Here is a 25598-nt window from a genome sequence, read left to right as displayed (position 1 = left end):
CAGATGAGCTGGCATGTCTACGGCAGGTAGAAGCCGTTTTGGCCGTGGCTCAAAATGTGATACTGCATACGATCCGATCTCAATCTACGAGCCAATTGGCGATAATGCACGTTCTTCCATTCAAATATGCCCCGACTGGTGACGATCCGCCAGCACTTCATACAGATTGAGAACATTGCGTGAGTTTACAAGGATGAGTCACGTCTCCATGCTTCGAAATGTCCTCGAAACTAGAAGAAGAATAGTAGATCCGCTATCCAGAGCTAGTGCTTAGTGGGCTCTAGTGTCTCCAAGGATATCATAACGGCGCAATCTATAGCGCGGTAGCGGACCGCCTGAACGGAACAGCGTAAATTAGCTCATGTTCAACACTAGCCCTTGCAAAGGAAGGATTCACGATGCCAATCTGAAACTAGTACAGTTGGTACTGTGTAGATGGCTGATCGGACGGTGGGCCAGCTGGGCGCGAAAACCATTCTGTTTCGGTCATTCTGATTAACAAATCGGCCGCCTTTGCTCAGCAAAGGTTGCATAGCTCGTTTCAAGACTATAAATCTCCGAGTCAGCTACAAGTCTGTTACTTGATTAAGTACTATTGCCGGCAATTACAACCTAAGCGTGTGGTAATTAGTACCGGATGCACTCGTCCTCCAACATCGACATGCAAGAAAAGCGTGGGAAGTGAGACCCTAGACTCCTTCGGAAGTTACAGCACATATCCTTGTTACACAGCCACATTAAATGATATCTAGGGACTCCCGGGGGAGGGGGTGGAGGGTTGTCGGTTTTGGCCTAAGATCGACTATCATGCAATATACACAGGAAAGCTGATGCCTTTTGTTTTGAGTTACAACCCGTTGTTTGATCGAAATTCGGAACTAATATGTCATAAAGTTCATGGCCAAATATTTTCAACCGCCCAATCTTTTACCAAATTTGAATTTTACATCATGATGACGATGAATAGTGTTAGACGCAAATGTTGGAGCATGTATCCATTTGATCTTTGCTATCGGTCCCGATGCCTACTAATCGAAATACAATCTGGACAAAGCCTTCCTTTACTCTGTGTTTTCATGCTCATATCCATCCAACTTCACAATTACGGTTTCAATATCCCAATCGAACCTAATGAGATCACACAATTCGCTCACATGTGATTACAACGCGTCGACAGTCATCAACGGGAAGGAATCAACGATGTCTTGATATCCCACACAAGTCTTAACGCCTTAGGCCCCCTGCCTAAATAAACTGCCAATTCTCAGTATATTCAAAATATCGCAAGATATGTACACGCGGTCTACTGTACCCTCAACCTTTATGGAAACTTCCCAGCACTAGGTTCTGCTTTATATTGATTGATTTTAGGGCAAGTCATAATTATGTTACTCAGTCCAAGGCAGTGTACCCTGCCGGCCCTCCCTTGTAACATAATTCAGCAACCGCCCACGACGAATGACAGTCTGTGATATGCTGCCTATGACCCTTCTTAAGCCGATGAGTGGTACAACGTATTGGTCGAGAAACCAAAGCCCCCAGGTACTCCAAGTTGTGGTACGGACTACCTTTGCTGACATGTCATAGACAGGTTGAACTTCTCTGAAGCGAGTCTCGCCATAGGTCGCGAAAACTTTCCCAAAAGCTTCCACATCCAGATCCGCTTGAGTGGAGATTTTTTGAAGCTCATTCATAAGGAGAACAGACGATTGCAAGGCGCAATTCAGCCCCATACCAGCGTTCGAGGTCATCTTATGCACAGAATCTCCGACAAGAACTACGCGGTCATAGTGCCAGATTTTCATCAGTCCCTCTTCCTGGTTGACCAGTCTTGACCATGTGCATTTTGCTAAGAGGTCCTTGGCTTTGAGATTTGGTGCCACAGACACGTTTGCAAATGCCTGCATAAAGTCTCGGGTCTCTTCTTGGGTATATCGTCTTCTCTCGTTCGTGGGACTGTGGATCTTTCGGAAAAGGGCAAACGTAGAGACTGAGTCTGATGCGTATAACTGAGTAGTCATTCCAGTGCCACGTGATTCGAAAAACGTTCCCTTTTCGACGCCATCGAGGTAAGAAGCGCGGCCGTAGAGCGCCTGAAAGCTAGACACCATCTGTTCACTGGCTTGCAACCTGGCACCAGCAGTCCTATCCATCGAAAGACGCTCAATGATCTCTCTTGTTCTGCTATGAACTCCATCGCACCCAATGATGAAAGATGCCTTCTCGGTACTGCCATCTTCTAGTGTTGCATTTACGCCGCTTTCGGTAAACTGAATGTCGGAAAGGCCACATGCTGTCCTGATTCTCGTTTCTCGCTGGGGGAGATTCTCGAAGAGAACCTTCGTCAAGTCCGTTCGGGTGAATATTCTGCATGGGTAGCCATGGCTGTGAGACGTTAGTCGTTTCCGTCAAAATCAGGCAATATATTTCTCCCAAGTGATAGGTACCTTTCTTCTAATGCGTCAAAGACAGGCTCGCTCAGGTAAGCCGCTCCACTTTGCAGAATATTTGTCTTGGTGTGTACCGGCAAAGAGACTCTCATGGCGACTTCTAATAAGCCAAGTTGATCTAAGACGCGCATAGTATGTGGGAAAATGAGAATCCCAGCGCCTGATTCATCCACTATTACGGGTCGCTTTTCGACGATTACGTAGTCTATACCTGCAGCTTCCAGTGCATGACCAGTAAAAAGTCCAAGCGGACCACCGCCGACTATGATCGCTCGAAGGCTTGAGGTCGACATGCCGAGAAACCGTGGCTTGCTCAGACCCGGAACGTCAATTGTGTGTGAAATGCGGCTCAGATTGGTCGTAGGAAGAGAAGAGGGTGGGAGTGAAACCTGTCCTGGCAGTACTTCACTCAATGAGGCGGCAGTGCGTCGTGGATCCCCATTAGTGTGTTCCACCCTAGGGGCTGGTGCAACTCTAAGCCTTACCATTTTGCTTGGCAAATAATTAGGCCACTTCAGTCTAAGGGGTTTGTCGATTGAGATCGGCCCGGTTGAAGCGACATTGAGAAGGGACGCCGAGCGACGAATCCGCTGCACGTGTAGCTAGTGCCTCCACCGAGAGCAAAACTCCTTGCTCTGTCCCACTTGACTATGGGGGGTGGGCAATGGTCATGGGCTGCAGCTGGATGTAGCATTCGGTACCCTCGAATTGTAAGGGACAACGTCGTGATGCATAATTCCAGATGACATGTTCTAGTTGAACCCCTTTGATATGTATGATAAATAAATAATGGAATTATAGTATTCTTAATAGTTCAAAGAAGAGGTCTTGGACGGTAATAATTGTTAGCGACTTTGATTTCCTATTCTAAGGATGATTCAAGGTTCTTCGGAGCCATGTGCCCTTTAGAAAAGTATCTAAGTGTAATCAAAACCATTCAAGCTAGCTGATGGTAACAAAGGTTGGCAGAAGAAGTGTTGGTGTTTGACGATGCAGTACCCGATGTGCTGCTGCTGCTCCGGCCCCTATGATGTTGTCCTTGGAGCAGTTTTTGTAGCGGTTCATCCTGTTGCTATGGCCGTCAGAGTTTCAACATAACTGGGGACAGCAGCACTATCCTCGCTAACAACGCTTGGAGTGAGCGTGCTCTAGCCGGGTTATACGCGATCCGCGAAGCGCTCATTGCAGATTGCTTCGACAGCAGCATTGCATCGAGGCTGCTGATCGGGGGCTGATTAGAACTGTTGAGGCTTGCTGCCATGATATTTTCTTCGCACCAGTAGCAAGAACGGTGGTGATTAAATCATTGCTTTGAGTTACATTGGTAGTTAACAACTGCACCTTAACACAGATATATACCATTACGCACAGTACGAAGCGAGTGAATGGAGATACTTGTAATAGGTTCAACTCTATTTTCAAATCTATGTCCAGGTGTCCTAGATTATACCAATAGCCTTGTGGCAGCCTTGGCGCCGTATCAATGTGCACAACTCAGCATCGGGCATGTCTTCCCTTTGGGATACCAAGTGAAAGCAGTCATCACCGTCATCTCGAATTTTCAGCTAGCAGATGATATAAGTCGAGAAAAACTACAAGCTTGAAGATCTGTGACACGCATAACAGTCACTGGTTTCCACGAAAGGCCTTGCGAGTCCAAGCCGTTCCCCAATCTGTCTCATGGGAATATTCATGCCTTTCAGTACTGAGTTTGATCCGTCACATGGGGATTTGTTTTAACACTGTGACGGGAATAGGGACCTTCCTTAATGTAAGATGTCAAAATGGATAGCGGAAGTGTATGAGCTATGAAAGACTTTTGCGAGTCTTTCCTTCTTTGGCAGACAAGTTACTGCTTGGCACACAGAATTTTGGCAGATATTATCCCAAGGCCTTGAAAAGGTAAGTTGATAATTCCGGCCGTACGCGGGAAACCGGGCCATCGACACAAAACAAGTGGGAAAAACCCAGAGTGTACACCAAAACAACATTTGTATGTACCTCTCGTTATGCCCGTCCAGTAGACCACACTCTCAGTAATTATTTTCTACCAAGATGACCTCTTGGGGGCTGCGGCTTCCTGCGATAAATTCCGGCGAATCAAGTTTAGCCTATTGTCGTGATGCAACACCCGGCGATCTAGACAGGTCCTAGTTGCCGGGTTCCGAGCGTCGCCCTGGGGACTAATTTAAGGTGCATGGGACATTTTCATAATATTGGGTTGAGAGACCCAAGAAACTCTAGCGTTGTTGAGTAAGTACATGAATTGGCGGCGGCTATGTTGATGTTCCCCGGACCTGCTATCCGCGTGGGAAAACTAGGTATACCAACAGAGGTGGTTTGGTCACATGCACAATTTCACCTCTGTACTTGACTACTTATCGCTCCTTGCGGAAAGTCGAACCATTACTTCTTGCCGGCGGTCTGTCATGGAGTTCCCGGCATCCACGTGCGCACGCTGAAGGGTCTACGTTCCCCATGGGGTTCTGTTCCACTGCATCATGCAACGTGGGATGCCCCACTAGCCAGGTGATATCTCCCCGTGGCACATCACGACATTTTCCCAGGAAAGCCAATTTCTCGGCCATTCGTGTCAGATTTGTGCGGAGAGTGATTTAGCTGTAAGAAAATCTAGATTAGCCGGGCCACAGGAGCCCAGACTAAGTAAGCACAAAAGTAAAGTATAGCCTCAATGGAGTAATCCTCGTTGCCCAGAGCTTTGGGGTATATTAGGAAGCAAGGCCCTCGAATGTCAGACAACCCCATCCATCGCCCCGAGATTGAAACAAACGGTCTTAGTCACTATCTAGGGCTCGAAGTAACGAAAAGTACTCAATATGCGGATCTTCTCACCACTTGCGTTGAGTAGCTTGGCTATCTTGACTAATGCTGCCGCAATAGATGATTGTCTGAAGGCAGCCTCGGTGCCAGTGGATGCAAAGGGGTCTAGCGACTGGAACAGTGATGTCGCGCCGTTCAATAATAGGGTACCATTCACGCCTGCTGCTATTGCTGTCCCTACTACGGTGGCCCATGTACAGGCTGCAGTGTCCTGTGCGGTCAAGACTGGTCTGAAAGTCAGCCCGAAAGGTGGTGGGCATAGCTATGCCTCTTTTGGCATTGGTGGAGAGGACGGACACCTTATGATCGAGCTTGATCGCATGTATGCTGTCACCGTAGACTCAACGACCAATATTGCCACTATCCAAGCTGGCGCAAGGCTAGGACATGTTTTCACCGCGCTGTATGCACAAGGGAAACGTGCAATCAGTCATGGAACTTGTCCAGGGTGAGTGGTTATATAGACACCGACTAGCTAATAGGTCTAACTTGTGTTACCAGAGTCGGCATCGCTGGACATGCTCTCCACGGAGGGTTCGGCTTTAGCTCACACACACATGGATTAGCTCTGGACTGGATTGTTGGGGCCACCGTTGTCCTCGCGAATGGAACTGTAGTCAACACTTCGGAGACCGAGAATCCCGATCTTCTGTATGCGCTTAAAGGTGCCGGATCCAGCTTCGGTGTCGTCACATCGTTCAAGTTCAACACCTTCGCTGCGCCATCACAGGTGACAGTGTTCAATTCACAATTGGGATGGGGTAGTGCTTCAGCTGCTGCGAGTGGTTGGACGAAGATCCAGGACTATGCGCAGAACACTATGCCAGCCGAGATGAACTTCCGTCTCTTCGTCAACAGCTATGGTACCAATCTGCAGGGTCTATACTTTGGCAGCCCGTCTCAACTACAGTCAGCTATACAACCCCTTATGAGCTCTCTCGGGGCATCCCTAAGCCAATCGCGGCAAACTGACTGGCCGGGCGGCTTTGCCGCATACGATAACGGCGACCCTGTCGACGTGTCGCATCCTTACAATATGGTATGCTGACCCAAGGGGCTGAAGACATTTCTGCAACTGACGTATCTCAGCACGAAACATTCTATTCAAAGTCCCTGGCGACCTCCGCTTTGCCTGCAGCGGCCATGACGGCAGCAACAAATTACTGGTTCAGTACTGCGCGCTCACAGAGCAGAGATTGGTATTTGATCATCGACATGCATGGCGGTAAATACGGAGCCATACCCGCGGTAGCTGCCAATGCAACTTCATATCAGCCACGGGATAAATTATTTCTGTATGAGTTCTACGATCGTGTCAACTTTGGATCATACCCAAGTAATGGTTTCTCATTCCTCGATGGCTGGGTCAATGCATTCACCAGTAACCTAAAGCCTGAGCAGTGGGGCATGTACATCAACTATGCGGTAAGTGGTTATCACAACCTCTTTGTCTTATTGTTCTTCTGTATACCTACTCCCTGGCCTTTGTTCTAAAATATTTTGCGTAGGATCCGACTATGAACCGCACAACGGCGCAGAAAAATTATTGGGGCTCACATCTGCCAAGGCTGCAGAAGATCAAGGCAGCATACGATCCCAATGAAGTTATATATTACCCTCAATCGATCCAACCTGCGAAGTAGTCACCCGATCAAAGGAGCATCAAGAGGCATTACACATGGACAAGATTCATCCATGCGCAAAGAAACTGAATGAAATGCGATGAACGCAACGCTGCCATAATAAATAATAAATTATTTGGACCCAGCCCGAGTTGTCCACATCGAACTGCATTCTGAATGTTCGTAGAGCGTGAGAAACGCAGCCTGTGAGAATTCACAACATTGCCTGCATGCTTGCTTGTCTTGCTGGATCTTCTCAACAGTTGAAATTGGACCTCCAACCTAGCCTGACTTGGGGAGTAATTTAACTAGTCCAAAAAGACAGACACTTGATTAACACTGTAGAGTAAATAAACAAGAGTTTTATTTATGAACAAAGTGGCCGGCTGATACATGCACGGCCAGGACAAGTTCAAAGTCGGCCTGAAATTGAGTGCGAACAAAAAAAAAATTGAACGAAAAAGACTTGCTCAGCCACAGGATTGAACTGAGGACCTTCGCATAAACTTGATATTTCCGAAACGGAGATATTAGTACGACGCTCTAACCAACTGAGCTAGCCGAGCAACTGGTTAATTGTAATCTTTGCGCTTATCCAAATCCATGACTCTTTTAGTATTAGCTCCCACCATTCGACCTTGCTCCACATCCTGCTGTATCGATATACGCTAGCAAAACTGGTCTGCGGTTGTATAAACTATTCTCGTCTTGATACTTTGAAGATATCATACCGAACTAATAGAATGGTGAATTACATTTTCTCATTCAAACTCTTTAGAGGAAGGGCGGAACGGCGCAGCCGGGGTTGAGGGTCTTGCTGGAGTGCCTAATTCATCACAACCCAATTGGGGCCAGTCTCATCGTCTGCAAGTTGACTTTATCATTATGAGAAAAGATGTTTCAGCAAGTGGTTCACATAACTGGTCCTGGGAGCCTCCAACTCTACACATACTGATCAAGATCGATATTTCCACTAATACCCTAACACAATCCCCAAGATTTGGGCGGTGCGGTACATAGTAAACTTGCGCGTCCAGAGACATATACATTCTTGTATGCAACTAATGGCATACGGCGCTTTATCGCTTGTGTGCACGCCAGCGTCTTTTGTATGACTTGTGATTTTCTTAATACCTGCTTGCGTTGATAACTTTACCATACTCTGTTTTACCGCATTGAAAACCTCGTAGTGCCTGCGCTCTAAGCTATGTTGTCTCAATATCCCGGTCTTGCTTCTCCCTATATTGTTCGGCCTTTTCCCACACCTTTCGGTAGATATATACCGAATGCCGACTCTGATGTGTTTGACCTAGGATCCCCCGTTATGATGCTCCGCGTGGGCTTTTTCAGCATCCTGGGCGGCTGCAACGCTGGATCGCCTACGCTCTGCAACGTGGTGCGCCTCAGCTGTCTCTTCGTAGTTGATCAAGAGCTCACCGTGCTTGCCGTAGCGTCTGGGCTTGGTCTTGGCGACACGTACGACATCAAACGCGCCCCTGATACCATGTATGTCGTGGAAGATCTCATCCATCTCCTCCAAAGAGCGGCCAGCTGTCTCCGGAAAGAAAAAGTACACGCAGGGAACCATGAAGGCATTTATGCAAGCAAAGACGACGTAGGTCTTCCATTGAATGTTGGCGAACGCAACTGGAGTTACCATGACAACCTGGAAAGTCAGCATGTGATGATTTGATGCAAGTCCAGGAATGTATTACCATGAAATTGAATATCCAGTTGGCGGTAGTAGATATTGCGTTTGCAGGGGCTCTGATAGCCAGCGGTGTAATTTCAGCTGGATACAGCCTACATAGGTATGGTCAGATCTGCCATATGCTTGTGATGAAAGGAGAAAAGCTAACCATGTCATGCCCAGCCATCCTATTGCGAAGAAGGAATTGAAGACGAATAGGAACACGGCGGCCGCGATTCCTGAACTAGTGGTCACAGAGGACGTGGTACCGGCGAGAACTTTGATATCAATCTGTTAGCAGAGACACGGGCAAGTCGTGTGGGCTCTTCTACTCGAGAATGTCGGATTCATTGTGTGTTGCATCATTGGGAAATTCTGGGATCGCACTTACCTGCCATTGAGCATGCTTGCCCTATGGCACCGAATAGCATGAGACCTCTTCGGCCGAACCTCTCTATGGTGAATATGGCTACCCACGAAGCGATAAAGTATTCTGTCCCGTTCAACGCAGCAAGTAATCGACTGAGAAACCCGCTCAACCCGATGTTGTTTTCGAAAATTGTAGCAGCATAGTAGGTGATGATATTAATACCGGATACTAAAACCGATTGTTAGAAGATAGTCCTTTTCATCAGAAAGTAAGTATTTAAAACTCGCACCAGCGTGCAAATCCCAAGGGAAGCATCTTGTGAATACAATCGTTGGGGTGGAAGGGACCGTAATGAGTGTTCTTATCGGAAGGGAGAGGGGAATATGGATGCTCGTGTTTCAAGTATGAGGAACCTACTTTGTTGGAACATCTGATTGACATAAGCCAGTATAGTTCGGTGTAGATTTCTATAATCACACCGGCTTGTCAGAAAGATGCGAACTCACAGTGAAATGAGGTCCACTTGCCTATTCTTATTTCTCTTGAAGCAATCACCGAAACTTCCCTTGCTCATCTCGAAAACGACGTCTTTCATCTCCTTATACTCGTTCTGGATCCTGGTATCATCTTCAGGGAGCTCAGATAGCGCGCAGAGCACTCTCACTGCCTCTTCATCACGCCCCTTCAGGACCAGCCACCGAGGAGATTCAGGTAATCCTGGGATCATAATGACAATAAACAGCGCAAGTAGAATCTGGAACCCAATGGGGAAGCGCCAAGATATAGTTGAGGGCTCAAGGAAGGAGAAACCGAGATCAATCCAATAAGACAGCATCACACCAAACACAATCAGCGATCCTTCTATCATGACCATTTGGCCTCGGCGATGAGCTTTTGATGTTTCTGACTGCCACGTTGGTACTGTGGAAGTGTTCATCCCATTCCCTGATGCTTATTAACAACATGCCTGCTACTTTAGTGATGTTGGCTTTGAGCACATACCAAATCCAGTGATCAAACGACCAACTATAAGCTGACGCAGGGTGAATGAGGAAGTCTGAATAGCAGCACCAACTATCATGATCGATGATCCTGTGAAAATTGTTCTCTTCCGGCCAAGAAGGTTTCCAAGCCATATAGTCGCCACAGCACCGAAGAAGCAACCAAGGGTGTAAGCACCAACGGTGATGCCTTTGGTGATCAGCAAGAGGTTCATCAAGAGGTTCACCATACGCAAGAACGGCCCTACCTTGGACATTGGAAGTCTGGCTAGCATTACTTCCAGCGGGTGGGTGCTGCGTGTCAATCTCGGGGAAAATTCGTAGGAATGAAGGGAGAGTCAACAGCCCTCCCATAACACCCTGTTAACTTTAGGTCAGCAGAGAGTACCCGTCAGTTATTACAATTATCATATACCTGGTCATATCCAAATAGAGCAAAATCAGTGCCAGCAATGATCGCGATGGCAATATTCAGCTTCGTCCCTGTAAGGCCGTAGTAGGGCTTCATAGTGGCAGATTTTGTACAGCATGTACTACAGTAATGAAGGGAGGCTTGATCTCGAGGGTCGTGTCCCTGGGTCTCGATATATAGTGTCACGAGATAGAAACTTCCCGACGACAATACTGGCCATACGAGGTAATAAAATAGTACCGGCTTCTTGGATTGATATGACGATATCACCATGCAAGCAACCTAGATCAACGGCAGTGCACCCACGATCTGGGTGGGTGGTGCGGGGCCCCGCGTGCGGAGAAGAGGGCTCGAACAAAGTATATCCTGGGGGTTTGCTTAGGCCGGGAAGCTGGAATAGGCAATCCGGGACTTGTTTCTTACACAATAAGCTTTCTGGAACGCACTTGGCTGACTCGGAGGTTATGAACCTCCCGGCAATAATACACTAAGTGGAGAGTTCATGCGAGGGGGCCAAGTCCGGGGTAGTGCTAACGTCGACCCTATTGGTAACAATTGGTAACAGCCTCGAAGCTCAAGATAAAGTAGAGCACCTGTAGTTGGCAGATCTTCGCAGATACACGCATGCGGGAGGCGAAATGCGAGAGCGGCCTGATGAGAGCCACGTTGATTTGATTAACTGGATATCGGGCACTCCGAGTTCAAGTTACTCCTCCAATGACTATTACTCAAAGAGTTATCCCGGCTGACCCGACCGGACCGGATATATGCCACACCCTTGAGAGTCTCCCGAAATCACTGGACCGAGGATACTGAACACTGCAATGATCTGACAAGTACATACTTTTAGGCATTTATGCCTAGACGTGGATATGGAGTCTGCTGCCGCCCTTGGATTTGCTGAGTGAAGAATGACACAACCTCCCGCGGGCTCCGAAACCTGGCCATATGCCCACCGGCGAACCGGCACGGTGCCATTGGATATGACCCGCAATCGCACCACCGGCCCCATGGCAACAGTCAGCAGCCGGCCCGGCCCATGATTTATAGACTCCAGGCACGCCAGTTCAAAAACTCTTTACTTGGTTCCTGTCTTTTCACACACTATACACAAAGTAGATCACATATTGACCACACCTCTTCCCGACGCAACAAATTATGTCCGACTCAAATCTCGCCTCTCTCAATTCCGCCACCCTCGGCGTCACGATGCCCGAGATCACACTGCCGGATGGGAGCAAAGTGCAGACGGGCACAGTCGGGCGAGTTACCCTTGGATGATTGTGCATGGTGTCATATACGCTCCCCATGGCGAACTGTTCTACCCCATAGTGACGAGTCAATCAACTAATGAGCCAGTCGGCCTATCAGAGCTCTACTTGTCAATATCAAAGCATACAACGCAGCTCTCTCATCCGGAGACACGGCCGCGACAGCGCGACTGGAAGAGGCAATCCGTACGGCAGTTCCACTCCTCAGGAAGGTCGGCATGTTTGAGCTGTTTGCGCCACAGGAGTGGATCCAAGGGAGTAATGAAGGCCGGAAGCTGGTCGGAAAGATTGCGCTCGAGTCGTGAGTTGGGAAAAAATGATGGTACGTAATCCTGGGTGGAGCTCGGTGCGGCGGTACATAAAAAACCGGGTGGTGTAATGGAATCAAAACAGCAAATACAGCCTCGTGAATACTTACCAATGTAGACAAGATTGTAATTGCGAGTTTTCACTCAGCCCATGGCGGAAACCCACAAGACCGAAGTAGGCAACATGTAAGACGTATTTTTATTCATCAACAGTGCATTATACATTTCCATCATTATATACAGAACCGCCCACCTCAGGGGACAACAAGTCATAGCTCCAAACACGTGAGCACTGCCGTCTTCTGCAAGAGTGGCAAAATGGGGTGTTGGGAGAAGTGCCAAGGTGCGTCAACAATACTTAAGCCGTGCTTGACTGCTGCGTATGCCATTGCCCATACAAATACATGAAGGTCCAATCGCACCTCGAATAGCCTTGCAGCTAGACATAGTCACAAAGCTCATTGATAGTGTGCTGGCTTCTGCGGCTGCATCTCAACACCCTGCTGGCCAGCATATCCGTAAGCGGTTTGCGCAGGCTGCTGGTTGTACGAAGGGGCCGGGCTCGGCGACCTATAGGTGCTGTCGTTGAAAGGATTGGGGTTCAAGTTGTTTCCGGCGTACGGAGCCGGGTTGTAGGGCTGCGGGTAGGATGGCGGGTACTGAACACCTGCGTATTGCCCCTCCACATGACCGGTCGTTGCGGCCTTGTAGTTGCCTCGGTTGTCCAGGGTGCCCTTGCGCTTGCGGTGCGTGTTCTTGGCGCCGAAGACGAGCTGCACCAGACTCGTTGCGACAAGGACCAGGCTGAGCAGGAAGTCGACCCAGCTGAAGGTACCGCTGGCGGCGGCGATGATGGCCAGGACAAAGTAGACGCCCCAGGCCAAGGTCTTCAAAACGGCAAAGACCAGAAGGAGGACGGGACTGAGCGTGCGGCGGGCGTACAGCACACACTCGATGATGTCGAAGATGATGGTGATGATGGCCAAGGCGAAGATGACGCCGCCGCTGATGGCGGCGAATTTGGCGAGATCGTCGGCCGTGTAGCCGTAGTACGTGTAGTCGCTGTCAACGCTGTGCTGGGACACATAGGCCGCGGCTGCGATCAATAGGCCCGCGGCGATCAAGAAGATGCCGGACGCAAGGCACTGGAGGACCCAGCAGGGCACCAGCTGTGCCTTTCGCCAGATGCCCTCGTACCGGCGCATTGTGGGGGAGTAGATGTATAAGAGCAAAGCTGGACTCGACAGGTGGTCGTGGTGTTTCTGATCCCCTTATTATCCCAGAGATGCCGCGACGAGGACGAACTTCGTAGGCAGTGTTTGAAGGGCAACCAGAAACTTGCGACGGCTGAGAGGACCCTAGCGGATGTTTAAAAGGCAGAATAAGTTTCCCCTCTCCGACCGCATGCTTTCCACCCGACGCGAGTGATATATGTAAGAAATTAGCATGCCTGGGCGCGACCCGCGTTTTTTCTCACAGGTCGGGGTGGGCTGTGTGCTATTTTCAGCTCCTTGGCCCGGTCCGTTGGGTGCTGTGCCGCCCTACGAGCGGGTTTCAGCGACCCCAAGCGCTGCTTGATTCGCTGAAGCGAAATTGGCGAGCCCACTCGATATGGTTATTTCAGAGGCTGGCGAGCTGGGCTACGAAATCCAGCGCATGCCAAGGAGGCCTAACTTAGCGTGTAAGCAGCAGTGGAGCGTGCTTACAGAAGCAGAGACTCGGAACTTAGTGACAAAGACCGTCAGAGACGAGACTCCCCAAACGCTCCTTTGCCGCAACTTTATCCATTCTACGCTGCATGCAGGGCAAATCAGCTCCTCCATGTCCTCTCTCTCTTCGTTGCCACGTGGGGAGACATCGATCCACCTTCTGTTTCAACCGTCTTACACGCTGCAGGGAAGATGCGGTCCATTGACCTGTTGGGCGTGCGGTGAGCAGCCCTGAAATTGCTATGCTGCGGTGAATGCATGGTAGCGACACAGCCGCGATGCCGATGGAATAGAGACGAGACAGGCTAGGGCGAACAGCCGACACATAAGTCGAAAGATAATATACACATGTTCCGCCGCTATGCTTCAACCTTTGACACCCCTCAGGAATCCCTGGAAACTACTAAACATCCTCCTGAAGAACTTAGGGTTCTTCCAGCAGCGAAGCCCAACCACGGTAGCTGTGACAGAGCCGAACAGCAGCACTTTCAGCACACGTACCAGGACCCTGCCTTGATGATCACTCTTCGCAATGACCTCGGAGTATCTCTCATTAGAGAAACTGACGCGCGAATACTTGGTTTGCCAGCCCAGGCTGGGCACATAGACGGACAGCCACTCCTCCAGGGCCTTCCTTAATCGATAGGCGGGTGACAGAACAGAAGCACGCATTTCAATGTAGTTCTGCAGAGCGAGGTCGTTGATGGCGTGAGCATCGGGCGTGCGAATCGCCGAGTACTCAGCAAGGGCCGATGCTCGCTGTATGGCAGGGTCGACAACTGATGGGTTGACCGGGTTGTTGGTTTCCTCCACGCTGTGCTTATCCAGGACGGAGAACAGCGTGTAGACGTCTTCCAAGCCTGCATTCATTCCCTGGCCGTAGAAGGGAACCATGGCGTGTGCCGCGTCACCGAGGACGACGACCGAGCTCGAGAAGTGGTATGGCGTACACTTGAGGCTGATTAGGGGTAGATGCGGGTTTGCTTTGAAAGAAGACACAAGATCGCTCGGGGAGATCAATGAGGTCACTCCTGGGAAATAGCGGTCGAAATAGCTGGGCAGCTGGGACGGGTCGGCCTCCAACTCCGCGTAATTGCTACTAGGCATGAACAAGGTGCATGTAAAAGTACCGTCCTACTGGTCCGTTAGCTAGGAAAACCATGGCATCGGTTCGGTGTCCGCACCTCGCTCGGGATGGCGATGAACATGAACTGCCTCCCAGGCCAGATATGGAGGTGGTTTGGCGAGATCCTGAACTTGGCCATCGGATCATCGGAGGGGCCGACGTCCTTGGGCTGAATCGTGAACTCGCACCATATAGTGTCGATGTACTTTTGCTGGTAATCCATCCGGACGTACTTCATCAGGTGGTATCTGACTGCCGAGTGTGCGCCATCGGCACCCAGCATGAAGTCAAAGCTGACTTCGATCTCGTCCGGGCGGGTCGAGGCGTCGCCGTTTGGCGCGCTACGGGTCTCGAACCAAGCTTTCCGTTGCCTGAAATCAGCGCCCGTAAGCTTGTGGTTGAAGAACAACTTGACGTTGGGCATCTCTTCTAGGATGTCCAGCAGCCGCTTGTTGAGGTCAGCCCTGTCAACGGCGAAGATTGTCTGGTGGATGGGTCAGTGTCTGTGCCAAAATGGCCGTGTCGCAGAGTCTATGGGCTCACCCTGCCATGGATATCGTAGTCCTGGGGCTCCTCGTACAACTCCCCCGTGGGCTTCCTTCCGTGGATCATGCGTCCTCTCATGGGGATGGTGGCCGAGTGAACATGTTGAAGGAGCTTGTCCGAGCCAGCATGGCGCATGGCATTGATGCCCCTCTCCGAGAGGGCAAGATTGATGGACTTTGTGAAATTCAGCGGAGTGGTGGACGGATCGCGAAGGTCTGCAGCTCCATCAGTACAAGGTATTCTTCGTACATGCAGGGACATTGGGCTGGATGATGGTGGGTATGGCGTTTCATCGTGCAGACGCAGCTCTCGTGGGGCTTTTCCTACTGCATGCGGCGCCGCGGCACAGTTCTTCGGCGGATCGATGCAGTGATTGTTCCCTGTCTTCCGTGGGGAACAAGCTGCAGTATAGGGTTGTGAAGTGGATATTATATGGCTGGGCCTATATCGCATGGGCTCGCAGTTCGGACTTACCGCTTCTCAGCTCATAGATTTCAACATCCTGTCCTCGTTTCGCAGCGTAAAGTGCGGCCAGGGATCCGACCGGACCGGCGCCGACGACGATGCACTTCTGCCCAGTCATTATGGATGGCACATGTAAGTCGACCCAGTGAGTGGCCTTGGGAGGTCAGGGAAATCCAAGGCGAGTTGAGCCAGAGTCGGCGCTTGAGGCTTATAATGAATGAAACGACCGTTACGCCCCCGAGTTTAGGAGGTTAATGATTCGATGGATGGCCTGGCCCACCTCGGGCTCAACTTCCAATGGGTGCCAAGCAGACCTCTGGGTCTGGCACCAGGCCAACCTCCAGCTTGCCTGCGTTAGCCCGGTGCATGCCGAAACCCACTCCGTGTTTAACCTTTCCACGGCCACCTCTTGGCAAATTTGCTCCGTTACATGGCTGCGACAGATGTTGAGGAATTTTGCTAAATGGGATTCACGAGACCAAAACCGGGAGGTGTCTAAAAGATGCACAGCCCGCTTCCGAGAGCCCATGGCTGTGTAGATTATTATAGGAAGAATTCGGGGTGGGCCCACAAGGTTGAGCCAGGGTGCACGTTGAGGCTCACCCATTAATCAGCTCTATGCACGACGTTCTCCCTCGGCCTGTAGTGCCAGCCAAACCATGGGGGTTTGAACTGTATACCACAGTGGCCTTTTCGATATTGGCTTGTCCATTATCATTCATTACTTGCGGCGAGATACTCTCTATTTTCGTCACCACGGCAACCACCACCGTCGTTAAGTGCCATATCCAGGCGACGCAAAGCCATATGGTGCTGCACCCCCTCTGATACAGGCAGTGCGGCCAGCTAGTGACAAAGCCGAATTCATCGAATACACTTCTACCTCAGGCCAGATCATGGGTGGTGTCTAGTTCGATGAGACTTCTGACTCGGTATTGAAGATATGCCACCGGGCCCTCAGTGTCCAACATCCCATGCTATCGAGGACGCTACAATCCGCTCTTTTCCCCTATGGCCTATCAGATCCGCCTCTGGGCACATTCGGGACTTCCTAGCGTCGGTCCTCGTCCTGTCTGTGCAACTCATCCCGGAAGTAGTTTCTCTCTGCTCCAGCCTGAGGCCTCGCACTTCCATCGCGCGCACCGGGTTGGTGAAAGCGCTCGTCGGTCGGGGTCCCGGCCAAGCTGCCCAGCGCATCGCTATCGCGTCTGGGGATGTCAATCCAATCCGGCTGGTCTCGGTACACCTGGCCGCCACCTGCGGCAATCTCCCTCTCCATGAGCTGAACTCGCTCGGCCGCCTTTCTCTCCTTGCGCCGCTGGCTAAGACCGGCGCGAGGCTTGCCGAGGCCGAAGCCGTGGCGGCTGCGCGACATGACATTGCCTAGTTCGATCTTGCGCGTCTTGCGGTTCCAGAGACAGCCGCCGACTACACACAAGATGATGAAACCGAACACAGTCGGCAGAGCAATGTACAGGGCGGCGCCACTCGGCGGTGCCGCAGGCGCCTTGTGGTACGTCGGTACATTGGCAATCTGGATGGTCGGTCCCTTGACAAACGTGCTCCTGGTTCCTGTCGTGGTATTCAGAGCGACGATCTGCAGCGAGATGTTCATGGCCGACTGGCCCTGCATGAGATCCGAGGTGGCGGCCAGTTTCCAGTAGCCCCAGGTGGCCACCATCTTGTCGGATTCGAAGGCCTGGCTGGTAACTTCGCCAGTCGTGGCATTCAAGTAGTTGCCCTGCACCGTGACGGTGGTATTGGGGGTGAAGTAGGTGCTGTCCCAGGTGACTGTAGAATCAGGGTCAGTATCATGCCACCCAAGAGAGATTACCCGAGGAGGTAGCTGGGTGGACGAACGGTAGTAGGTAGTGCCGGGATACATGATTGCGCCCTCGTCGGGCCTACACCAAGGCGCATTGGCCCCATCTTTGTTGTTGCATTTCAGGAAGGATCCGGAGCCATCGGCTGCGGTAGCGGTCGGGGCAGGCGCTGTGCCTGTGCTCGTGGTTATCTCGCCGTAGCTGGTCTGCGTGAAGACGGTGCCGGTCAGGTCGTGCGGCGCGCCAGAGATGACCGTGGCGGTACCGTCAATGGTCGTCTGAACGGGCGTGATGGTCACGGGCGTGCCGTTGTCGCCGACAGTGACCCAGGGCGTGAGTGATTCAGCATCGGTAGCTCGGGCCTTGACGTTCGGCACAGCTGCCGCGGCAGACGCCAACATGGCAATGGCAGCCAGTGAAGATGTCGAAAGCATCGTGGCCCCCGTCCAATGTAGCTCGCTCGAAGGGCTTGGTGTTATTACGATTATTATTACACGGTCCCAGAGGGGTTTCCGGAACGATTGGCAATGTCGAGTCGAGTCGTTGCGTGATGGCACAGATCGAGACTTGAGGAACGACTGAAACTGGCCAGACGAGGGCCACGGGAACGAAGGGCAAGGCGCCGAGCCTGTTGAAAATGCCAACGCGAGTACGAGTGAAGCAAGAGAAAATAAAAACCGCTCAATGCAAGGTCGACATGCCAACTTGACCACGCCAGGCACACCCGGAAGAAAGGGAGGCTAACTGGAGATTCCGCTGGGGTCAGCACCGCGTCCAAGGGGGGTGCCCCCCTGGAGCATTGTGAGCTTGAGTCGCGCCGCCGTACCCAGGTGGGCCCCCTGTCCTCCTGGACCGAGGGCATTCCCCGCACTCATTGGATGGTAATTTCGGGGCCGACAGGGAATCTTCAGTAGCACGGCCAGGGCCTCGACCAACTACTTAGAGTTAACTTAAAACTCAGATGTAGTGGCAGGTTGGCACGCAAATGAGCTTGCTGCATACATACCTGGTAAATACCTGAATAAGTGCCTATGCATTCAGCTGCATCTAAACTGATGGAGCCTGTCCAGCGACAGTGCGGTAACGTGATGATAGCAGACCCGAGCGGACCATGGAGAACACTTTCCCGACTTCGGGGTTTCACGTCTGTCCGGTGAGCGTACATAGGGCGCGCGAGAGACGGGAACTAGGCCGCCATGGCATGTCTATAGTTCAGACGAGGTCACGTAACAACCACAACTGAAGAGATGGACGAGCTATATCTGATTTCAACTCAACTCGCACGAAAGTCTCTTTTTCTCTATGGTAACTCAGTTCTACCACTCGCTCACAGCTCCGGCGGTGGCCTCCGCGCCCCGATCAATACTTCTACGCCCCTAGCCAGCTCCAACAAGTTCTGCTCCTGGAACTCGAGCCCGACCAACTCCATGCCGACCGGCAGCGTGCCCTGCTCTGCCGTCGTGAAGCCCGCCGGCACGCTTACCGCCGGCAGCCGGGCCAGGCTGGCCAGGAACGTGTTGGTCGGGAACGCCTTGCCCGCGAAGCGCTCGTTGGTCGCATCGGCCTGCTGCGGCGCCGGCACCTGCACGTCCGGCAGCACCAGCGCGTCCAGCCCCTGGGCCGCCAGCGCGCAGTTCACCCGCCGCCGCAGCTCGTCCCCGGCCAGGATCCGGCCCGCGTAGCTCGGGTCCGTCTCGGGGTCGGTCGGCCCGTGCGCCACACCGCAGACAAAGTCCATGTACGGCTTGTCGGGGTGGCTGAGGGGGACCATGTCGGCGACGTCCTGCGGCAGGTGTGGCTTCGTGGCCAGGAAGGCGTTGATATCGGCGCGTGAACGCTGGTAGTATGTCTGTGCGCGGTCGAGGAGGTGCTCCAGGTCCTCGATCTCTACGTCCACGAACGTGGTGCCGGCGGCGGCGAGCGCCGCCATCGCCGAAGACATGACGGTGTTGACGGCTTTGCACAGGGGATCTGAGTCTGACCCGAACCGCTGCCGCACGACACCCACCTTGGCTTTCGCTATCTTGGATGGGCCTTCCTCCAGGTACGCAGTGTAGCTACCTCCACGAGGGAGGCCGAGAGCTGCGGCCGTGGCCGCGAAGCCGGTAAACCCATCTTTCGGGTCGAAGCCGACCATGGAGTCCAGCATCAGTGCGCAATCGGTCACTGTCCGCGCCATTGGCCCGGGTGTGTCCAGGTTCTTGACCAGGGGGCAAAAGCCCGTCCGCGAGATCAGGCCCGGTGTCACCCTGATTCCAACCAGGTTACAGAACGAGCTAGGTACTCTGATGGACCCGCCAGTGTCCTCGCCCACGGCCAAGATGGCAAAGTTGGCCGCCAGCGCGGCTCCCGATCCCCCGGAGGACGCGCCGACGTCGTGCGCGAGGTTGTACGGGTTCTTAGTGAACTCGTAGTCCGTTGCGCCGTTGGCACTAAACCAAACGCACGCCCACTCGGCGACCGTGGTCTTGCCGAGCACGACGGCGCCGGCCTCCTTCAGCTTTGTGACCACGACGGCGTCCTCGTCGGGCACGTTGTTCTTGGTTGCGGCAGAGCCGTAGGTTGTGACCATGCCCTTTGTGTCGGCCTAGTCCACCGGGTCAGTCAGTCGAAGCCTTGGAAGGGCGAGGTCTCGTAGTAACCAGGGGTTAAGCTACCTGGTCCTTTACTACGATAGGAATCCCGTGTAGTGGTCCTTTGAACTGGCCGGTCTTTCTAAAGTACTCGTCGAGCACAGCAGCGTCTTCTAAAGCAGTAGTTGACATAGCCATCATGGCGTTAATCCGCGGTCCGGCTTTGTCCAACTGCGCGATGCGGTCCAGAAACGCCGCTGCGAGGTCTTTTGCTGTAAAACTGCCAGATTTGAATCCATCGTGGGCTTGCGCCACGGTAAGCTCTTTGATCTCGACCATGTTGTCTATAAATTAGATCCTATTGACCATGTGTGGATGTAGGATGCGGGTAGTGAGAGATTGTGAGTGCAGATATTCGAGACAAGGCCGCCACGGATCGTTCAAACGCTGAGCACATGATATATAGAAAAGCTATGGATCATACCCTTCTGGAAGTTGTAAGCTGACCCCCGGTACATGGTCACCCCGCTGGCTGACTTCGGAGGACCGATAACCCCTCTCCACATGATTTGCTATCGCGGCCCTCCCTAAACGCGTAAACCCGCCCCCCAACGCGGCGCTTTCGGACACCAGCGACGCTATACTGTGTAATAAAGTCTCGGCGTGGATTCATCAGTACAAACTACCAAGCCTGGAGTAGGGCTATACTCAACACGGCTTAAGCCTGCACGGCAAGTCACCCGCGTGTGGAACTTCCAAGACATATTTTTGAGCAGTATGTGAGACTTCGTTCATCTACATACTATGCCAATTTGTATCAAATCTTCATTATACACTCCCCTTTCTAGTTCCAAGTGAGGGTCCATTCCCGACCCCATGCCCCGTCTTTCGTCAGCTCATGAAGTCCAGTAATACTCAGCTTCTGCGCGTTGGCGTCAAATGCGAAGACCGACCCGACATCCTGGTCATTCAACTGAACCTTCGACACATTGCCCTCAACACCCAGGACAGTGATGTTGGCGAGGGCGTTGGTTTCGACAAAGGTGCCATTAGGTTTAGCTTTAATACTGCTGGAAGTTGCTTCGAACTGCCCTGGAATTAGCATTTTCCTTTGGTTTGGATGGCTAAAGGGTTTGTAGAGAAGCGCGACTTACGTCAACCCAGATGCTCTCTGGCTTCAGGCTTTCACCATCATCAACATACAGCCCACCACTTGCCTTGCCGTCTCCGTCGAGGGCAATCAAGAGACTATACGGACTGTTCCGGACATCGGTGGTGGTCAGGCCGGGCTCCTGAAGGGGCAACACCTTACCACCTTTGATGTAGACAGGAATATGGCCGAGAGGTGCGTCGATGGTTACATTCTGGCCAGCTGTGACACCCGTAATAGCTGTCTGGTTATACCAGTCATACCAGATCGTGCCAGAGCCCACTCCGGGGAACACTCCATCCACAGTCGTGGCACCTTGCTCCAGGCACGGTGTAACGAGAATCGCGTCGCCGAGGAGGAACTGACGATCAGCGTCAGCCAACCATGGCTCATCAGGAAAGTCCCAGGCCAAGGCACGCATTGTGGTTGATCCAGTTGAATGGCTGAGGTAGAACGTGGTGTACATGTACGGCAAAAGTGCGTATCTTATCTTCATGGCGCTCTTGCTGGAGTCAGCGACTTCAGTCCAGACATACGGCTCCTGGCTGATAGCACCCAGGACATTGTGGTTACGGTAGAAGGGGAAGAACGCCGACAACTGCATCCACCGGGCACAAAGCTCCATATCCGAATTTCCGGCGAACCCGCACGTGTCAACTCCAAACATAGGGAACCCAAACAAGGAGAACGACAGAGCCTGTGGGATTGAGAAGAACATAAAGGCCCAGAGCGAGTAATTGTCTCCGCCCCAGTGGCCAGCCCACTTGCTAGAACCAGCAAACTGGGAGCGGCCTATGATGAAGGGTCGCTTGTCAGGGAACACCTCAAGGAGAGCATGATATGTGGCATTCAGAATCTGATGGCCGTAGACATTGTGGAAATCATACTCGAGAGTACCACCGTGGTGTGTTGCATTTGGACTGACTGCGTGAACAGCAAGGTCACCGTTGAAGTTGTTGATGGTATATGGCGGCCAGTTGATGTTTCGAACCCCAGGAGTAGGAGTAGTTCGAAAGTATGAGGTTGAGGTTGACGTGGATGTAGCTGCAGCTGTTGAGGTCGATGTTGTAGATGTGGTGATATCGGTTGCGTTGGTAATGTTGAAACCCTCTGGATAAGTCGTTACTTCGTTTCCAGGTTCGCCCGGCAGTAGAAAAGGTGGATGTGCCGGGTTAAGGGTCAAGTTAGCACTCCCGCAGCTACCAACACAGAAACTCGATACTTCCGACATATCGATCCAAATACCATCGAACTTAACTTTCTCGTACCAAGTCGTAAATTCGGACGTCCACCATTGATTTGTACCAGTACCGTTGAAGAGAGCACCAATCCAGTCGGGGAATACGGTATATCCCGGCCAGACGGCACCAACATATAGGGAGCCTGTCCAGCGTTAGAGTTCGTCTGTACATCAGGCATAGGGACGGATTTCTTCATTACCATCAGGGTTGAGTATGAAAGCATCTTGCTCAACACCGCGGTCATAGGTGGGATACAGGCCTTTTTCGGTCTCCGGGTTGGGAGAGTAAATGGCCGAGTCGACGATGGGGACGTAGCGCTGTTTATTTGCGTGAAGCTTGGCCAAAAACTCAGCACCTTCGTCATATGGAAAGCGTTCGGCGTCATTGTCAAAGTCACGGTACTTGGTCATGTAGTCAATATCAGCTGTAGTCATCGTCAGTTTCCATGTCCAGATGTAAGCAATACCAGAACCAGCTCACTCCAGATCGTTTCCAGTGGAATTTCAAATTTTCCGAAGTTATCAATGACTTCCTGAAGCTGTGTCCAATTGTTGTACCCCCAGCGACACTGGTGGAACCCAAACGTCCACCACTGCTGGAAAGCAGGTAGTCCAATGACACTGTTCTGGTAGGACTTCGTAATGGCGTCTTGATTCGGCCCCTCATAGAAGTACAGATCTGGGCATAATCGTTAGTGTGGTCTGATATGGTTACTACCATTCTTTGGTCTCCTTACCGATGCTTCCGCCTAGTGCTCTCCATGTAACGCCTGGCTCTCTGAGAAGGACTTCCTGGGTGTGCGCATTCCTTTGGAAAACACCGTGTGTGTACGACTTGTACTTGGCAGACTTGTCCGATGCATTTGCTGCGTATGACAGCATCCCGTCGCTGCCTACCTCAAAGTACCGAGTATCATAGTAGATGGGATGATGCCCATATATATTTGCGTCAATGTTGTCACCAACGTCAGCATTGAAAAGCGTTCCTTTAATTTCGGGTCAGTAACGTTTGATATATGGGAGCCCACGGAAATCATACTCGTCAGATTGTTTCCAAGCCTCAAGCCATGGATCACTTCACCAAGGCCATAGAGGTTGTAATTATCTGGCAAGCCAGTCTTGAACTCGATGAATTGGTCCTCATATACGATCTGAGTGCCCTCCGTGTTGAAGAGTACGTCGCCGGTGCTGTTACGAGTGACCTTGAACGAGAATGTGGGGTCGTTGCTCCAAGAGAAATCAAGGTCGCTCTCGGGAGCACAGCCTTCGGTCTCAACAGCCGGAAGGGGTAGCAGCTCCTCTGGAAGTACAAACCAGGTATAGTTTTCCTGGCCAATGTACCTTGGTCGGATCTGAACATTCAGACGATCAAGGGCCTGGTATTCGACCTTCAAGATGAGATCTTCAATATCTGTGCCATAGACGTTGCAAGAAGGACCATCAAGTGTCAGGTCAGCTGTGATGCCGTTCTTGGTCTCGACCACGTTGGATGCCCTGTAACCAGGGCAGACATCTTGCGGATTGACGGCCTGGGGGTCTGCAATGTTTGGGATGACAGATTGGCCAATGTCGGCATCAGCCGGTACGGTGAAGACATCGCCCGGCGAACTAGTTGTTGCAGTCTGAGACCTGGCAAGAGTCCAGCAACCAAGGAAATATGCCGTCAGGAGCACGGTTATAGAACGAGCCATGTTGCGTCCCCTCCGGTACTTGACGTAGCAGTAGCGGGTGGTGATCACGAACGAGAAAATCGTAGTCCAGACGAACAGGAGGCGTGAGGTAGGATTCAATGCTTCATACCAGAGTCGATATAGGGAAGTGGTGGGCTCGAGAAGCGATGTGACCCAGGGGGCAGTGAGGTGCATATGGTAGCTGGCCACTGGTCCTTCACTCGGCCAGACATGCGGGCTCATATATGTAGCCGTCTGCTGCATCTTCACGATGGGACCGATAGGTATAGGCTCAGACATGAAGTTTTAGCTCACACAGCAGACGAATAGCGGGACGGTCTAAGGCGCCCCTGTTCGGCCGTCATTGATCGCAGTAACCCTCGGGCTGGGATAATCGCCGTAGGGTCTGCTGGTTACGGTAACCAGCTGCGGAGAGGGCGCAGGCAAGTCCTGTCCCGGCTGGAGGCTCTTCGGCGGCTCTCTGCTATTCCGCTCATACAAGAGAGGCCAGCCTACAGTGTAGTGCGGGGCAATGATGATGGCATGCGCTGCGAGAGACGTCAAGTGGCATAGAAAGAGGGGGGCAAATGCAGGACAGCAACATGAACGGCTGCACGGATGCGCAGTTCGGTGGGCAGGGATGGATGGACCTTGGGGTTCGTCTTATTTGGGGTGCTGGCGCCACCCCGGTCAAAGTCAATATCATGGCGATCCCGTCTTGAGCGACGCGGGAGGGGTAAGGCGGCTCGCTTGTTGACCGCATGTGCATATGGCGGGTTGTACAAGAGGCAGAGATGGTGAGAAGACTCGATTCTCTACAGACCGGACATGACGGCAACTCATCAGCTAGTCCGACGCTCGTCTTGGACGCATTCCCCTACGTAGATGGCAAATCCAAAGCAAATCGCTTGCCGCAGTTCGAAGCTTGATATCTATGGCTCACGGCTCGAGCCGGGAGGATCCTATCACCAAATCCTTTGGGATGCGTCAGATGCATGACTGCCTGCCAACCTTTCCGGTGTAGAAGAGCAGCCGTAACAGTGGCCTACAATCCCACCCATCGCTGTACAGCATACACTGTATTGGAACGACAAGCACATAGTCCCTCTTGAATGGGCTTGTAGCAGTGTCTTCTCGCGGAAAGGAGCACGTAAAGACGCCTGCCAGCCATCATCAAATCCTGATGGAGCTGCCTTTGACTAGGTACCGGGTTCCTATGATGCCAAAGACCCGCTTCTGTGCTCAGCGGCGCGAGATCCTGTACTGGATGCTTGATCAATTGTCATAGTGACCCTCCGATATCAAGCGCAAACAGTACCACGCGGACATGA

General features: G+C 52.0%; 8 protein-coding genes across 8 annotated transcripts; 1 reads left to right on the top strand and 7 right to left on the bottom strand.

Annotated features, from left to right (window-relative positions):
• Positions 1 to 1388: 1388 nt before the first annotated feature.
• On the bottom strand, positions 1389 to 2542 carry JN550_012122 (uncharacterized protein; the record flags this gene model as incomplete). Its single annotated transcript, XM_049310563.1, has 2 exons — positions 1389 to 2385; positions 2448 to 2542. 2 exons carry the CDS (start codon positions 2540 to 2542, stop codon positions 1389 to 1391), a joined length of 1092 nt encoding a protein of 363 aa, XP_049165954.1.
• A 2745-nt stretch (positions 2543 to 5287) lies between these two features.
• On the top strand, positions 5288 to 6934 carry JN550_012121 (uncharacterized protein; the record flags this gene model as incomplete). Its single annotated transcript, XM_049310562.1, has 4 exons — positions 5288 to 5739; positions 5793 to 6330; positions 6381 to 6716; positions 6800 to 6934. 4 exons carry the CDS (start codon positions 5288 to 5290, stop codon positions 6932 to 6934), a joined length of 1461 nt encoding a protein of 486 aa, XP_049165953.1.
• A 1288-nt stretch (positions 6935 to 8222) lies between these two features.
• On the bottom strand, positions 8223 to 10482 carry JN550_012120 (uncharacterized protein; the record flags this gene model as incomplete). Its single annotated transcript, XM_049310561.1, has 9 exons — positions 8223 to 8579; positions 8629 to 8716; positions 8773 to 8881; positions 8995 to 9201; positions 9387 to 9403; positions 9480 to 9918; positions 9976 to 10164; positions 10223 to 10334; positions 10390 to 10482. 9 exons carry the CDS (start codon positions 10480 to 10482, stop codon positions 8223 to 8225), a joined length of 1611 nt encoding a protein of 536 aa, XP_049165952.1.
• A 1941-nt stretch (positions 10483 to 12423) lies between these two features.
• JN550_012119 (uncharacterized protein) lies at positions 12424 to 13170 on the bottom strand (the record flags this gene model as incomplete). Its single annotated transcript, XM_049310560.1, has 1 exon — positions 12424 to 13170. The coding sequence occupies one exon, from the start codon at positions 13168 to 13170 to the stop codon at positions 12424 to 12426; it is 747 nt and encodes a 248-aa protein (XP_049165951.1).
• Positions 13171 to 14040: 870 nt separating this feature from the next.
• Positions 14041 to 15929, bottom strand: JN550_012118 (uncharacterized protein; the record flags this gene model as incomplete). Its single annotated transcript, XM_049310559.1, has 4 exons — positions 14041 to 14808; positions 14859 to 15284; positions 15344 to 15561; positions 15821 to 15929. The coding sequence occupies 4 exons, from the start codon at positions 15927 to 15929 to the stop codon at positions 14041 to 14043; spliced, it is 1521 nt and encodes a 506-aa protein (XP_049165950.1).
• Positions 15930 to 16862: 933 nt separating this feature from the next.
• On the bottom strand, positions 16863 to 18068 carry JN550_012117 (uncharacterized protein; the record flags this gene model as incomplete). The annotated part of the gene is made up of 2 exons (XM_049310558.1): positions 16863 to 17602; positions 17672 to 18068. 2 exons carry the CDS (start codon positions 18066 to 18068, stop codon positions 16863 to 16865), a joined length of 1137 nt encoding a protein of 378 aa, XP_049165949.1.
• An 893-nt stretch (positions 18069 to 18961) lies between these two features.
• Positions 18962 to 20546, bottom strand: JN550_012116 (uncharacterized protein; the record flags this gene model as incomplete). The annotated part of the gene is made up of 2 exons (XM_049310556.1): positions 18962 to 20221; positions 20304 to 20546. The coding sequence occupies 2 exons, from the start codon at positions 20544 to 20546 to the stop codon at positions 18962 to 18964; spliced, it is 1503 nt and encodes a 500-aa protein (XP_049165948.1).
• A 505-nt stretch (positions 20547 to 21051) lies between these two features.
• On the bottom strand, positions 21052 to 24531 carry JN550_012115 (uncharacterized protein; the record flags this gene model as incomplete). Its single annotated transcript, XM_049310555.1, has 6 exons — positions 21052 to 21294; positions 21362 to 22740; positions 22798 to 23022; positions 23079 to 23276; positions 23335 to 23583; positions 23637 to 24531. The coding sequence occupies 6 exons, from the start codon at positions 24529 to 24531 to the stop codon at positions 21052 to 21054; spliced, it is 3189 nt and encodes a 1062-aa protein (XP_049165947.1).
• Between the last annotated feature and the right edge of the window lie 1067 nt (positions 24532 to 25598).

This window comes from Neoarthrinium moseri (assembly GCF_022829205.1).
Source record: "Neoarthrinium moseri strain CBS 164.80 chromosome Unknown scaffold79_Wmoseri_CBS_16480, whole genome shotgun sequence".
NCBI classification, from domain to species: domain Eukaryota; kingdom Fungi; phylum Ascomycota; class Sordariomycetes; order Amphisphaeriales; family Apiosporaceae; genus Neoarthrinium; species Neoarthrinium moseri.
Note: the sequence above shows the minus strand (reverse complement) of the source record. Positions and strands in the feature narration are given on the sequence as shown.